The sequence below is a fragment of the Triplophysa dalaica genome, chromosome 20 (assembly GCF_015846415.1).
Source record: "Triplophysa dalaica isolate WHDGS20190420 chromosome 20, ASM1584641v1, whole genome shotgun sequence".
In the NCBI taxonomy this organism is placed as follows: Eukaryota; Metazoa; Chordata; class Actinopteri; order Cypriniformes; family Nemacheilidae; genus Triplophysa; species Triplophysa dalaica.
The window spans coordinates 7909848-7922446 of NC_079561.1; the positions used below are offsets into that span (position 1 = coordinate 7909848).

A 12599-nucleotide genomic window follows, 5' to 3' on the forward strand; every position below is an offset into this window, starting at 1 on the left:
AATTAATAATAATAATAATAATAATAATAATATGAGCAATTTAACTTCAAGATTTTCGTAACCAAAGACTCCTTTAACCTCACTGCTGATGATTTACTGATTAAAAGTTCAGTGTGTGGCTTCGCAGTCAATATGATGTCAGATGAGTATTTGGTGGAGTGTAAGATTGATGACGATGATGATGACGATGACTACGGGGTGCAGAAAATCCAGCCTTCTCCTCCTCCACCACCACAGTTTAGCTCAAGCCCCTCCATCACTCCAAAGCCCACGCTCATTCACGTCGACATCAGAGACCCATTAGGTGTCAACAAACATTTGAAGGTGAGTGCACTTTATTGGTGTGCAGTACTGTATGCAATAGAAAGTTCACAGGAGAATGGACCTGTGACTAACAGGTGTTTTATGAATTAAAATGACAAGCACAACAAGAAATTAAAGTGTAGCTCAACTGGTAGAGAATGGTGATAGCTGTAACAAGACCAACATTGAAACCATCCTCATTTTTATGGACTCAAGACCAAGACTTCAACTCTGATACTAACTAAATATACGTTTTCTATACTGTATGTAATTGTCCCTCCTTTGTGACACCAGGTAGAGTTCAGCGATGTATTAGCAGAGCCTGCCTCCACACACAGCTATGATCGTGTGTGGATTTACAGCGGGATCGCCTTCGAGGCAATGAGGCTGTGGGGCTACCGCTGTCTGACGGCCCTGTGTGCTGTTCCCGTCTCTTGTCTCTGTGGCTGTCTCTTTGCCCTTCTGGCGTGCATGCATATCTGGTAAGTTTATTTTGTTGCCATAAAAAATCGGTTATAGAAAATAAAATAACAGGCATACAACAAATCACTTACCAAACTTATTCTTACTGGTCCATGCCATCAGGTGTGTGATGCCATGTATCCAGGTGTGCCATACATGCTTGCCCTGTGTAAGGTCACTGTGGATGAGTGTGGTGAATATCTTCATCGCTCCATTCTGCACGTCTGCGGCTCGCTGTTGCAGTGGCATACATGTGCTGTTCTCAAAGGAGTGATGAAAGAGTCTGAGGAAGCTGGTCAAGCTGCTTTTCAAAGTTCACACTGAAAAACAAAAACAACTAGAGCAAAAACATGAACCTCTGGAATCTCTGAATGGGATCTCGTCATGCCACCATAAGACTTTTAAAGAAAAATATGACATGTTATTCTCTTTGTTATAAATCTTTATTTGTTACGTAAACAACGCTGGTTCAATGCTGGTCCAGAAGCACTTCCTGTTTTACTTTCAGTTAGCTAACGTTTTAACAAAATACAACAAACATAACATTTATAACCTCCTCAAAATGTTAAACGTATATAGTTAAGATTTAATTATGTATGATTTAAGATTTAAAAATGAAATAAATAATTATTCAACCGGAAGCGCCTCTGGACCAGTGTTTACATCTTGCAAAGTGGTCTTTATTATTATTTCGAATAACAACAGTAATATTACATTTTTGGTTTTCTATGTTTATATTGTTGTCTTTTTGCTTATTACAAGCAACTGTCATGTTTATATAATAATAACAACCCATGGTTACCTTTTCATTATGTGATTTACACTGTGATCTTTATTTGAATAAACAAATAAATAAAAAACACACCTCTTTGTAAGAAGTTATAAGTGCAACAACTCCGACGCAGCCAGACACGCCCCCCGCATCAGCGACCAGCTTCACCCGCTCCCATTCACAGACTACACTTCCCATAATCCCTTACACCCGATTATAAGCATGAAAACACCCTCACCTGATCGTCATTCCCAGCACACTTCATAAACCATGTGTTCTATACTATCTAGGGTCAGGTCTAGTTGTGTTATGTTCTGTGTACGAGTTGGACCAATCTTTATTACCCGTGAATGTTACCTGTTATTTGGATGATATTTACCCGTGAATGTTACCTGTTATTTGGATTATATTTACCCGTGAATGTTACCTGTTATTTGGATTATATTACCCGTGGATGGTACCTGTTATTTGTACTCACCTGTGGATGTTACGTTACCTGTTACCTGGATTGTTTCACCCGTCTTCAATTCACCTTACCCGGCAATAAACCCGAGTCAACTTCAGCTCTCTGTGTGGCATCGTCCCTCAGCCTGTAATTGTTACAATAAGCACTTTATTATTTTGACCTTTAGTGATGTCATGAGTATATGTAAGTATATTAATACAACTGGACATGTATAAATTGACCGATCAAAGAACAACTGTATGTACACTGCAGCCAAATATTGGCAAAAAAATGTTTTCACATCATTGTCATTCTTTGAGTTCAAAAATGATTATTTTAATTTAAAAGACACCGTTTGTAAAATAAACAAAAGCACCTCTTTTCAAGAAGTTGTCCGACACTTTGCAGTCGTGTGTGTTCCCATAATTCCACTACCCGGAAGAAGCAGTTCGCAGTGTGATGAAGCGCGGAAGTAGCGCGGGGGAATTCCTCGACAATCTGCACCTGTCTGATCTTCTGTGGACACTTTTTACCTGATTTACTTTGTCAACATCGTTTGTGTATTTCCTTGCCGGTGAGGCTGAAGATGTTGCCCGAGCTGAGCGCCTGCGGTTGACTCTAAACGGGGCGTGTTTGCTTATACAAGTCACTCGGCTCACAGCGGATCTGTTTAGCCTGAGACGTGTAACGTTACGTGTTAACGTCTTAAAAAAGGTAATATTCACTTTACAGTAACGTAACATCCTAAGATATGTTTATCACATCGTTGATGTGCATGTGAACAATTTGAAGCGTGTTATTACGTGATTTTTTTATGTTATGCCGTTTAAAAAACACTGATGCTAGTTGTGTCGTTAGCTGAACCCTGTCAGTAACCTGTAAACAAAACACGTAGCGAGTTAAACCATCTCCCGTGAATAAAGGACGTACGTTTTTAAAGGAAATTAGATCATAAAGTCTAAAATCACATTTTAAACAATAAATGCTTAACCGCTATTCGTCCTGACACTTTGTTAAAGTGAAACCTATTTGTCTGGAGCGTAAACGCCGCATAAAAACGTAATCATAAATTTGTAAGCAAACGGGTTATTTATTGTATAAACGTGTTTTTATTAACACGAATAAGGGACAGAAGTGTCCGCGAAAAGCCTCGTGTACACTTAAAGAGAAACCGGAATTCATCCATCATACTTTGCTAAAGGGCATCAGACTTTACTCTGTAAACGTGTTGTGTTAACATAACCATCGCAAAAAGGATCTGTATTGAAAAAGAGCTCCATATGTTTATTGCCAGAATCATGGTCCAGCCGCAGCCGTCCGGGGGTTGCACTCTGAAGTGTGAGTTGACTGGGGAGGAGGCTGTGGGGGCTGGAGGTCAAGGGTCACTGATGGCCAGTTCACAGGGGTCTCTGAAGGTCCCTCCTGAATTAGCGGGAAATGAAGTTGTCCTTCGACTCCTGACAGAAAATCAACAGCTACGAGGTGAGATAAGAGAGTGATGTTATGTGTAAGAGAAATTTGGACACGCATAACAAAAGTACTAAATGTGTAATAATACACATAGTGTTACAATTACATTTATTCATTTGGCAGATGATTTTATCCAAAGCGACTTACAAGTAGGAGAGCAATAAACATTTTGTCAACACAATAAACAGTACTGTTAGTTTACAAGGCCATGCTACTAGGAGGATTAAAGCTGGAGTAAGCAAGGGAGAGAATGAACAACAAGATTTTCAGACACAATAAATAGACAGTTATTGGTTATATATACTATGGAACACTATATATGTGTATATGTGTGTGTGTGTGTTTTTATATATATATATATATATATTATATATATATATATGTTGTTCCTTCAACTTGTAAACAGATGCGACTGATGGTCACACTCTTGAACTTTTGTATATTTAAACAATTTGAATTGTTCCACAGAGGCACTGAAGCGAAGCAACGATGCCCTCAAAGAAAGATGTGAAGAGATGGAAGGATGGCAGAGGAGGTCAAGAGAAGAACGAGAGTTTCTGAGCTGTAGGTTTCGTGAGGCCAGATCCTTAGTGCAGCGACTGGCGGAGGAAAACCAGAGCTTGTTGGGCCAGCTCAACCACAGCATCACTCACACGGGAAGTCTGAACATTGACCAACCTAAGGAGTCTAGAAGTCAAGGTCAGGACCAAGGCCAAAAGGACACCAATACAGAGAAGAATGTCCTCATGGACACAACTGAAGTAGGTTTCCTCTCGTGACCATTAATTTAGAGTTTTCATAGTTTGTGAAAGTTATTATTCAATTTAAATGAATGTTAATGGTCCTGTCTGCTGTTATAACACAGGTATTACATCAAGCTGCTCTGATGGAACAAGCTGAAGGAGTCACTGACAGGCACCTAATGCCTCAAAGTTTGGTAATGTATCATCATATTTAACATTTATAATGAAACAATGTGTGCCAGATACTTGGGTAAACATAATTCATTTATCATTTATACAATATTCTGTGCATTTTATCCATTTAATCCATTGTATTTGGAGTAAAATCCAAGATCTTAGTTCCCTAAACTAATATTTAGTTTTCTTCCATCATTCTACCTTTCAGCCTGCTGTGGGTTCTAATGACTTTCTGAAACTGCTGAAAAGCCACAAAGAGAAGCTAGAGGAAGGAATGAAAGTGTTGAGAAGAAGAAACGAAGAGCTGGAGAAGGAGAAAACAGTGAATGAGAAAGAGAGAGAAAACCTCCTTGCAACAGTGGAGCAGTTACGCTCCAAACTCACTCAGGTAAAACATTTGTTTACTGCAGTAGATACATATATAAAGGCTGTTCTGTATATATACATTTAAAAGGGTTCATCGTCTTCCCCTGAACTTATTGAACACTGAGATATTGTGAAATGTTCCGAATGCTCCTACTTTATAGGGACTGGGCAACAAAAAATATTTTCTAAGTGATATCCAGCCATGCAATAATTTACAATAGTCAAAATGTGATGCAGCATATACAATGATCTACATGGTATCGTTTTTAGTTCAATTTAGGTAATTGTGTTATCCTTTTTCTTTCTCAGAATGGTGGTGTGACTGAAGAATCAGTACAGCAGACATGTTCTCTCACTGTTCCTGCAGAACGGTACTTTAACATATTTAATCGACTCTGGTCTTCCTCTTCCTCGGTTTTAAATGGCGTGATAATGTGGTGCATAACCCAGTTACATGCACTCAACTCTGCTTGCTTGGATTGTACTGTAATTAAATCTCAAGGGTTTTGGTGCTTTGCTTCGGTTTGATGTGAATAGTTTGCTCTTTTTCTGTCTTAATACCTTAACCCATGTGTCTGCTTAGTTCTCACTTGGCTAAACTAACTGAGCAGCTTCAAGCTACGCAAGGCAGGTGAGGGGAACTGTGTATGTGTGCATGAACGTCCATCCCCTCATTGATGTTGAAAGAGCATAATCAAAAGGAATATTTAGATGTAAAGTGAGATTGAGCTATCCGGTTAATAGTGTTTGTGTTTTTGGTGCGGCGTAGGTACAGGGAGCTTCAGGAGAAACTGGACTGTCTTCAGAAGAACTCTGTGCAGAGAGACAGAACCGAGGCACTTCTCAAACAGAAAGAGAAGGACTTTGCTCAGGTGAGCAAGCACAGAGACGGTCTTTTTTAAAACTGAGCCGTCAAGTGTTTACAAAAGTTAAACCACAGATTCCTAAAAATAACACTGACTCTTTGTTTTTAGCTGACAAAGGACAGTGAAGCTCTAAGAGCTCAAGTCACATCCCTACTCGGGGAGCTGAATGAACGACAAAACTGGCTGGAGAAGAGCGAAGCAGAAAAACGACTTTTAGAGGATAAGTGAGTAAATCTGTTAATCCCTACATGCGTATATGTGTGTTGATGTAAGTGTTGTGCATGATCTGTGTGCTCAAGGGCTGTTACTGTGCTCCTCCAGGCTGACTAAGAAGACCGAACGGTTGCAGGTCTTAGAGAGAGAAATGGAACAGCAGAAGAAACAGCACAGTGTGACTGTGGACAATCTTTTACTGAAGACTCAGAATCTTGAAGCTGCATTGAAGACTGAGAGGCTCGTCATAGTAGAGGAGAGGTTAGCCTCATTGTACAGACACATCCTGATAAAACACAACTTCCTTTTTTTATTGTTACAATGGCAATAGTGACCAGCAATTTCTGTAATCTTCCTCATGCAGGAGGAAGTTGGCACAGCTCCAGCACGCATACACCTGTCTTTTCCAAGACTACGACAACAAACTGAAAAGTGAAAAGCAGGCTAATCACCGGGTAGGTAGCTGTTATTTTTTCAGTGCCTGTTGATGAAGAATTACATTTTAATTCTCATTTACAAGAACATCTAAAAAAATCTGAATATCACGAAAAAGGTCAATATTTTGTGTCACTCGTTTTAGAAAGTGAAACCAATATATTATATAAATTCATTACACTAAGTGTAATATTTCAAGGCAGTTTATTAACCCAAAATTCAGTGTTTTAGAAAACTAGAATATTACATAAGATCGATAAGAAAAAGGATATTTTAAACAGAAATGCCTGACTTCTGAAAAGTATGTTCTTTTCTATGCACTCAATATTTGATTGGCCCTCCTTTTGTATGAATTACTGCATAAATGTGGCATGGCATGGAGGCAACCAGCCTGTGGCACTGCTGTGGAACAAAGTCCTCTTTTTAGATGAAAGTAAATTTAGCATTTCATTTGGAAATCAAGGTCCCAGAGTCTGGAGGAAGTGTGGAGAGCCAAAGAATCCATGTTGCTTTTAAGGTCCAGTGTGAAGTTTCCACAGTCAGTGATGATTTGGGCTGTCATCTCATCTGCTGGTGTTGGTCCACTGTGTCAACATATAACTTACAAAATATTTCACTCTATGTGTAATGAATCTATATAATATATGGGTTTCACTTACTGAAATGAATGACAAAAATATTGACCTTTTTCACGAATTCAATTTTTTTAGATGTACCTGTATGTGTATCAAAAATAAAATAACTTGATAACTATCATGGTTTCATGTTTGTGGTAAGCTTGTTTATGTGTACGTCAAAGATTGTTCGTGAATATACAAATGTAAACGGAAAGTGTGCGTATGTGGTGTTTCCATTGCAGAGCGAAGAGGCGGATACACTTGCAAACAGGTTAGCAGAAGCTGAGAAAGCTCTGGCCCTGAAACAGGATCTCATCGATAAACTCAAGGAAGATACTGAGCAGTTGAGAGCTACTTTAGAGACTATACCAGTACTGACTGCTCAGGTGAACACACGCATACAAACTCCCCTTTATTTATGTTACCATTATAGCTTTTTGTTCAATCTGCTTATACTGTAAAAGAGTGCTTTTCACAAATAGGGCATGCACAAAATAGGACTTGCTGTTCTTTAATATTTACTTTATTTTCAGTTATAAAGTTCAATGGAAGTTTGTGGTTAACCTTTAGAAAATGTTAATTTCTGGGTTTTTAGTTTATATGAGGTTTGGAGCCCTGTTTACAAACTTTGACATAGTTTTACAAACTTTGACATAGTTTTACAAACTTTGACATAGTTTTACAAACTTTGACATAGTTTTACAAACTTTGACATAGTTTAAAATCCTGAGTTATGCGAGGAACAAATAAAAGAAAAAGTTTGTAACAATTTTGCAGTAAAATATCCAAAAACCACTAGGTCAGTGTTATATATTTTGTTCAGCCGAGTACTTACAATTTCTCGAATGTTTCCAACTACTCGTAAATTCTAAACATTCTAAACAGTTACACGAGGCTGTGCAGTCGCCTGTCAATGCCGTCATATCCGCTTTACCTTTTGTTACGCCTTTACTGACGTGGAAACCGCTTGACAACAGTGTCATGGACAAATGCGGAAGTAGTTTCTAGCGTCTAGCAAGCCACTTTTTTTTTATCACAATTGAACGCAACATGTATAAAACTGTTTTACTTTACCTTATCTGCTAACAAGATTTCTCGTTCCCATATGTCTGTAACCAAACAGTACTTGGCCCCTATTGACCACCATAGTAGGAAAAATTACAATTGTAGTCAAAAGTGCCCAAGAACTGTTTGCTTTCCTACATTCATCAAAATATCTTCTTTTGTGTTAAACAGAACAAAGAAATGTATAAAGCATTTTTTCCCTAATGTGGTAGTCAATCCTAACTCTATTGGTTGGGTGAACTATTCCTTTAAGGGTAATTTTGCTTAACTGGTCAATGATAATGTGCAACAGCAAGGAAATAGGTTTGATTCCTGTAAAATGTGCTTTAAATGCATAATGCCCAAATGTGAATTTTGTATCCCCCTCATACAAAGTGTCAATCACTTATCATTTACCTCATTCAAAAAACATGATGATGTTACACACTCAAACACTATCCTGATGGGATGTAACAATATCAAAATCTCACTGTACGATAATACCTCGGTATACCGTGCACAGTGCGATAACTAAAATGGGAAATGATGACTTAAGCCATAAGCAGTCTTTTTTCTTAATCCTCTTATCAAAACTTGGTTAAACGTATGAGATGGGTCAAATGACCTAAAAATCCTTCTTATAAAATAAAATATTTTCACCAGATGGACCTTGATAAAGGTAACATCTATTATTTTTTCTTACATTCTCTACGGTAGGCCTGGAAGACCTATCATTTCATACGGTCACGTGACCACAATACTATTGAGACAATTTTGCTATTGCGATAACATGACATCGATAATATTGTTACATCCCTACTATCATGCCCATATATTTTTTATGCAGGCAGAAATCTTTAAGATGGACTTCTTGGCCGAGAGGGAGGCCAGAGAGAAACTGAATCAGAGGAAAGAGGAGCTGCAGGAGGAACTGAGTAAAGCACTGGCTGAGATAGATAGACTCAAGCAAGAGGGAACCTCACGGTATGAATATGGGAGAAGAAATCGTGAACAAAATTACAACATAATTCTATCAGTCAAGTCATGCCTGTTTGAAACCAAATCCCCTGTAAAACTGCTCGTAACCTTACAAGACACACCTAGCCTTACAAGACGTATGACAGAAATTATTTAAGAGCAATTTTTACAGCTTTGTAGGTATTTCCACTTATTCAGAGGATCTGGTAGTAATTTTCATATGATGTCTTTCAACATTCATGAGTGGTTAACATCACCTGCTTGTGGTTTGGTCACAGAGCCCGTATAGAGGAGATGCAACAGAGACACTTGGAGGTCTTCAGGCCTCGACCACTTCATCCACCTTCAGTTGGTAAGTCTGCATGGTTTTAAACCACCAAATTATTCAATAAATAAATTGTTTATTCATAATGCATTATAATATTACTTTAATTTACCATGTTTGTTTTAAAAATCTGTTTCTCTTCTAAAGCACCATTCCCAGGAGCAGGCATGTTTAATGCGGCCCAGCCTCCATCTGCACGCAGGCGAGAAGATGCTCAAGATGAGCAGCCCGATTATCGCTGCCCCAAATGTATGTACAAGGCACCAGACATGGACACCCTGCAAATTCACGTCATGGAGTGTATCCAGTGAAGTGTTCACGTGCTCTCTTAACATCTGAACTCTAAAAACAATAGAAACAAGAAGAAAAATCGAGAACATGGTAAATATACCATGACATGAACCATCCGAGGACTTTGGACATTTAGTCGACTTGTTAATGTAGACAGATGTTTAGCAAATATTTTTATCTTGTGGTTCTGGAGTTGCCACTATGTTCCAGTACACTTAGTGTATGTATCTCTTTAAAGAAAAATCTCATCTGTGCTTTAAAGAAATCTCATCTGTACTGCCTTTCTGTGACAGCATAGTGTAATGTAATGCACGTGTGAATGTTTGCTTTACGTCCGCACACATCTGACAGTGACTGTGTTTCCTTTATATCTGTGGTAATTGTTTCTCTGGATATATGCACTCTTGAAGAGTCATGCCAGCCTGTATTAATATTGTGTATTATCAGCCAAAGTGATGATGAAAAAACAATTTGTACATACTATTGTTATGAAGAGATTTAAAACAATAAAAGTGTGAATATTATATTATTTTGTTTTTATTTTAAAACACACACAGTATTTCAAAAATATTTCTCATGTTCAATTTGAACTTGTCTGTGTCATAAACTGGAATGTTTACAATTGAAAACAAAAAAGATAAATGTACTGTTTTACTGCTGTCAGAAGTAAATACTGCCGTTATATTTTCTAGTTGTCAAAATATGTCAGTGGCTACTGTGATGAGCGACACGTGATGTAATACATACATTTACATTGCCTCAGAAAGAAAGGGTCTAGTATATTTAATTTTTATTTGCAGATGGCTTGGTTTATTATTTTATATTTGTCCTAATGGTTACTGTGTTAAACGTGTCCACAGGAATCATAGGCAGTTTGAAAACCTACTATGCCAAAACCACCATAATATGTTCCACCCAATTTTCCTTTGTTACTATTCGTACGCCGTGGCCATGTCTTTATGTCTGCAGTACCGGAGGCCATCGACAGAGGGCGCCTGGAGAAAATACACGTCATTCTTTAGTAGAGGTGACGTGTCTGTCTGTCTTTCATTGGGTGGACGCTCGTGTTTGGTCTTTTTCTCTCAGGTTTGAGTAAGCTGTAGATTTCAAAGTCAAGGGATCAACATGATGCGAGTTATTACAGCTATTTTGGCTCTATGTCTGGGTCTTTGCGCAGGTAACTTCGTATTTTAATCAATTTATCATATTACGTTACAATACTGCTCGTTGATCGTTCAGAGAGGGTAACAGGGAAATGTCTCGTACCACTGAAACCTACTGGTTAAGATTTTGTCACACGTTTATAAATTGTTCATCTTTATGCTTTTATTCAAGCACTTTATGCTTAAGTTTATTCATTCGGTCTATAACCAACATCTCGGGTTATTCATTATAAGGATGACGATGGCTAACTCAACGTTACATTGTTAAACGGTGTTATTTGAACGGATTGTAGTGTAACTAACTTACTGTGTTCTTTCTCCAGCTGATACTTGCACAGATCCTGTTATTTCCCCATCTTCGTACACGACGACAGACGCGCTCATCTCTTCCGAGACCGTGTTCATAGTCGAGTTGAGTCTCGCGTGTGCAAACGGAGCACAGGTGAGTAGATGATCAACCTATTTACGAAGTACATATGCGTACAGTTATTAGTACAGAAGTGTGGACTTAAAAAAACCTTCTCTCTTTGTCTTCTAGAGTGTTGCCTTGTATGCAGATGTCAACGGGAAACAGTTTCCTGTGACCAGAGGCCAAGATGTTGGTAAATACCAGGTCTCGTGGAGTGTTCCCCACAAGCAGGCCAGTTCAGGCACATATCCGGTTAAATTCTTCGATGAGGAGTCTTACAGTACTCTACGAAAGGTATGCAGAATTATTTTCTTGATCAAAGCTGCAAATCCATCCAAAAGTTCAATCGGCAGTGCTAATAACAAACAATGGTTTCAGGCTCAAAGAAATAATGAAGATGTTGATGCCATCAAGCCATTGTTCTCCGTCAATGTGGATCACAGGGTGAGTAGACATACTGATCTGCATTGTAAATAAAGACTTTATATGTGGATTTAAGTGCTTTGATTATATCCAAAATTATTTTTCAAAAGTATATAACCACAAAGCATTGTATTGTTACTTTTTTTATAAGTCACATGATATGAAAATGGAAGTTATTTGGTTTAGTATGAATATGTTTCCTTGAGGAAATCTATAAACAAGTGTGATTCAAAAATACAATTTACAGTTTCAAAAATGATATAGAATAAGCATTCTGAACTCAAATTCTCTCACTTCCACCAAAACGAATTACATTTTTTTTGCCATCATTCTGCACTTCAGCTTTTCATAAAATTTTCTGACCAATCAAAAGCTGTACAATATACTATCTGTCCCCGCTATTGGTTATTTTAAAAGGATTCAATATGTCCATCCCTAATTTCATGTTTCCATAGAGAATGAACTCACATTTAACAAAGATTTAAAAGATTTAAAGGCACTTCCGTGTTTCTGCAAGAAGAGCATTTAGTATTTTCTGTTTACCTTCTGTGCTTTTGTTCTTTTTATTTATGAATTATAAAATTGCAGGGTGCATGGAATGGTCCCTGGGTGTCTACAGATGTCTTGGCTGCGCTCATTGGTATTTTGGTGTACTACCTGGCCTACAGCACCAAAAGTGCCATCCAAGCTTGAAGTCCACTAATACAGCAGTGAAGATGACATGAGTCCATGATCCACCATTGCAGTTTTTGTTACGTTCCCAGTCAGGCGTTATTGCATTCTGTTGTGATGTGCAAATAAATCACAGAACTGTTTCAATGTAAGGTTAAAGGATCAGATGATGACAATAATCAAAACGTTAAAAGTTGGTGGTGTTTTTATTTTCTAACAAAGTGTCAAGAATTTGAAATTGTATGTCTGTGATATTAATATTAAACCTCAAAAGAACAAAGACTGGGCTGAATAATGTGTGACATCACCGTGGTCCAGTTATGTATTTTGAAATGTTCCAAATATCAATGAAATTCATTGAATATGGGAATAAATAATTTTTTTGAAAGCCTTCCCGACTCATTTTTGGGGTTTTAGGTTAGATG

The 12599-nt window shown here is 38.0% G+C and overlaps 3 protein-coding genes and 1 long non-coding RNA gene across 6 annotated transcripts; 3 read left to right on the forward strand and 1 right to left on the reverse strand.

Moving 5' to 3' along the window:
• Nucleotides 1-132: 132 nt before the first annotated feature.
• Nucleotides 133-1039, forward strand: cav4b (caveolin 4b). Its single transcript, XM_056734038.1, has 3 exons — nt 133-324; nt 598-785; nt 889-1039. Exons 1-3 carry the CDS (start codon nt 133-135, stop codon nt 1037-1039), a joined length of 531 nt encoding a protein of 176 aa, XP_056590016.1.
• Nucleotides 648-2459, reverse strand: LOC130409814 (uncharacterized). Of its 2 annotated transcripts, none has more exons than XR_008904903.1 (3): nt 2359-2459; nt 858-2127; nt 648-782 (listed from the first exon to the last, which is right to left on the reverse strand). It is a non-coding gene; the product is annotated as an uncharacterized LOC130409814 (long non-coding RNA). The 2 variants fall into 2 exon arrangements; XR_008904904.1 differs by having other exon boundaries at nt 650-765.
• On the forward strand, nt 2425-10031 carry ikbkg (inhibitor of nuclear factor kappa B kinase regulatory subunit gamma). Of its 2 annotated transcripts, XM_056734036.1 has the most exons (15): nt 2425-2696; nt 3277-3464; nt 3921-4213; nt 4318-4389; nt 4581-4760; nt 5048-5109; nt 5322-5369; nt 5508-5610; nt 5713-5828; nt 5926-6078; nt 6182-6272; nt 7112-7255; nt 8761-8897; nt 9170-9243; nt 9364-10031. In XM_056734036.1, the coding sequence occupies exons 2-15, from the start codon at nt 3281-3283 to the stop codon at nt 9525-9527; spliced, it is 1821 nt and encodes a 606-aa protein (XP_056590014.1). In that variant the 5' UTR covers nt 2425-2696; nt 3277-3280; the 3' UTR covers nt 9528-10031. The 2 variants fall into 2 exon arrangements, with proteins under 2 accessions (XP_056590014.1, XP_056590015.1); XM_056734037.1 differs by lacking the exon at nt 5322-5369 and having other exon boundaries at nt 2427-2696.
• A 493-nt stretch (nt 10032-10524) lies between these two features.
• Nucleotides 10525-12565, forward strand: ssr4 (signal sequence receptor, delta). The gene is made up of 5 exons (XM_056733383.1): nt 10525-10684; nt 10994-11112; nt 11209-11373; nt 11458-11523; nt 12091-12565. The coding sequence occupies exons 1-5, from the start codon at nt 10633-10635 to the stop codon at nt 12193-12195; spliced, it is 507 nt and encodes a 168-aa protein (XP_056589361.1). The 5' UTR covers nt 10525-10632; the 3' UTR covers nt 12196-12565.
• The last annotated feature ends 34 nt before the right edge of the window (nt 12566-12599 follow it).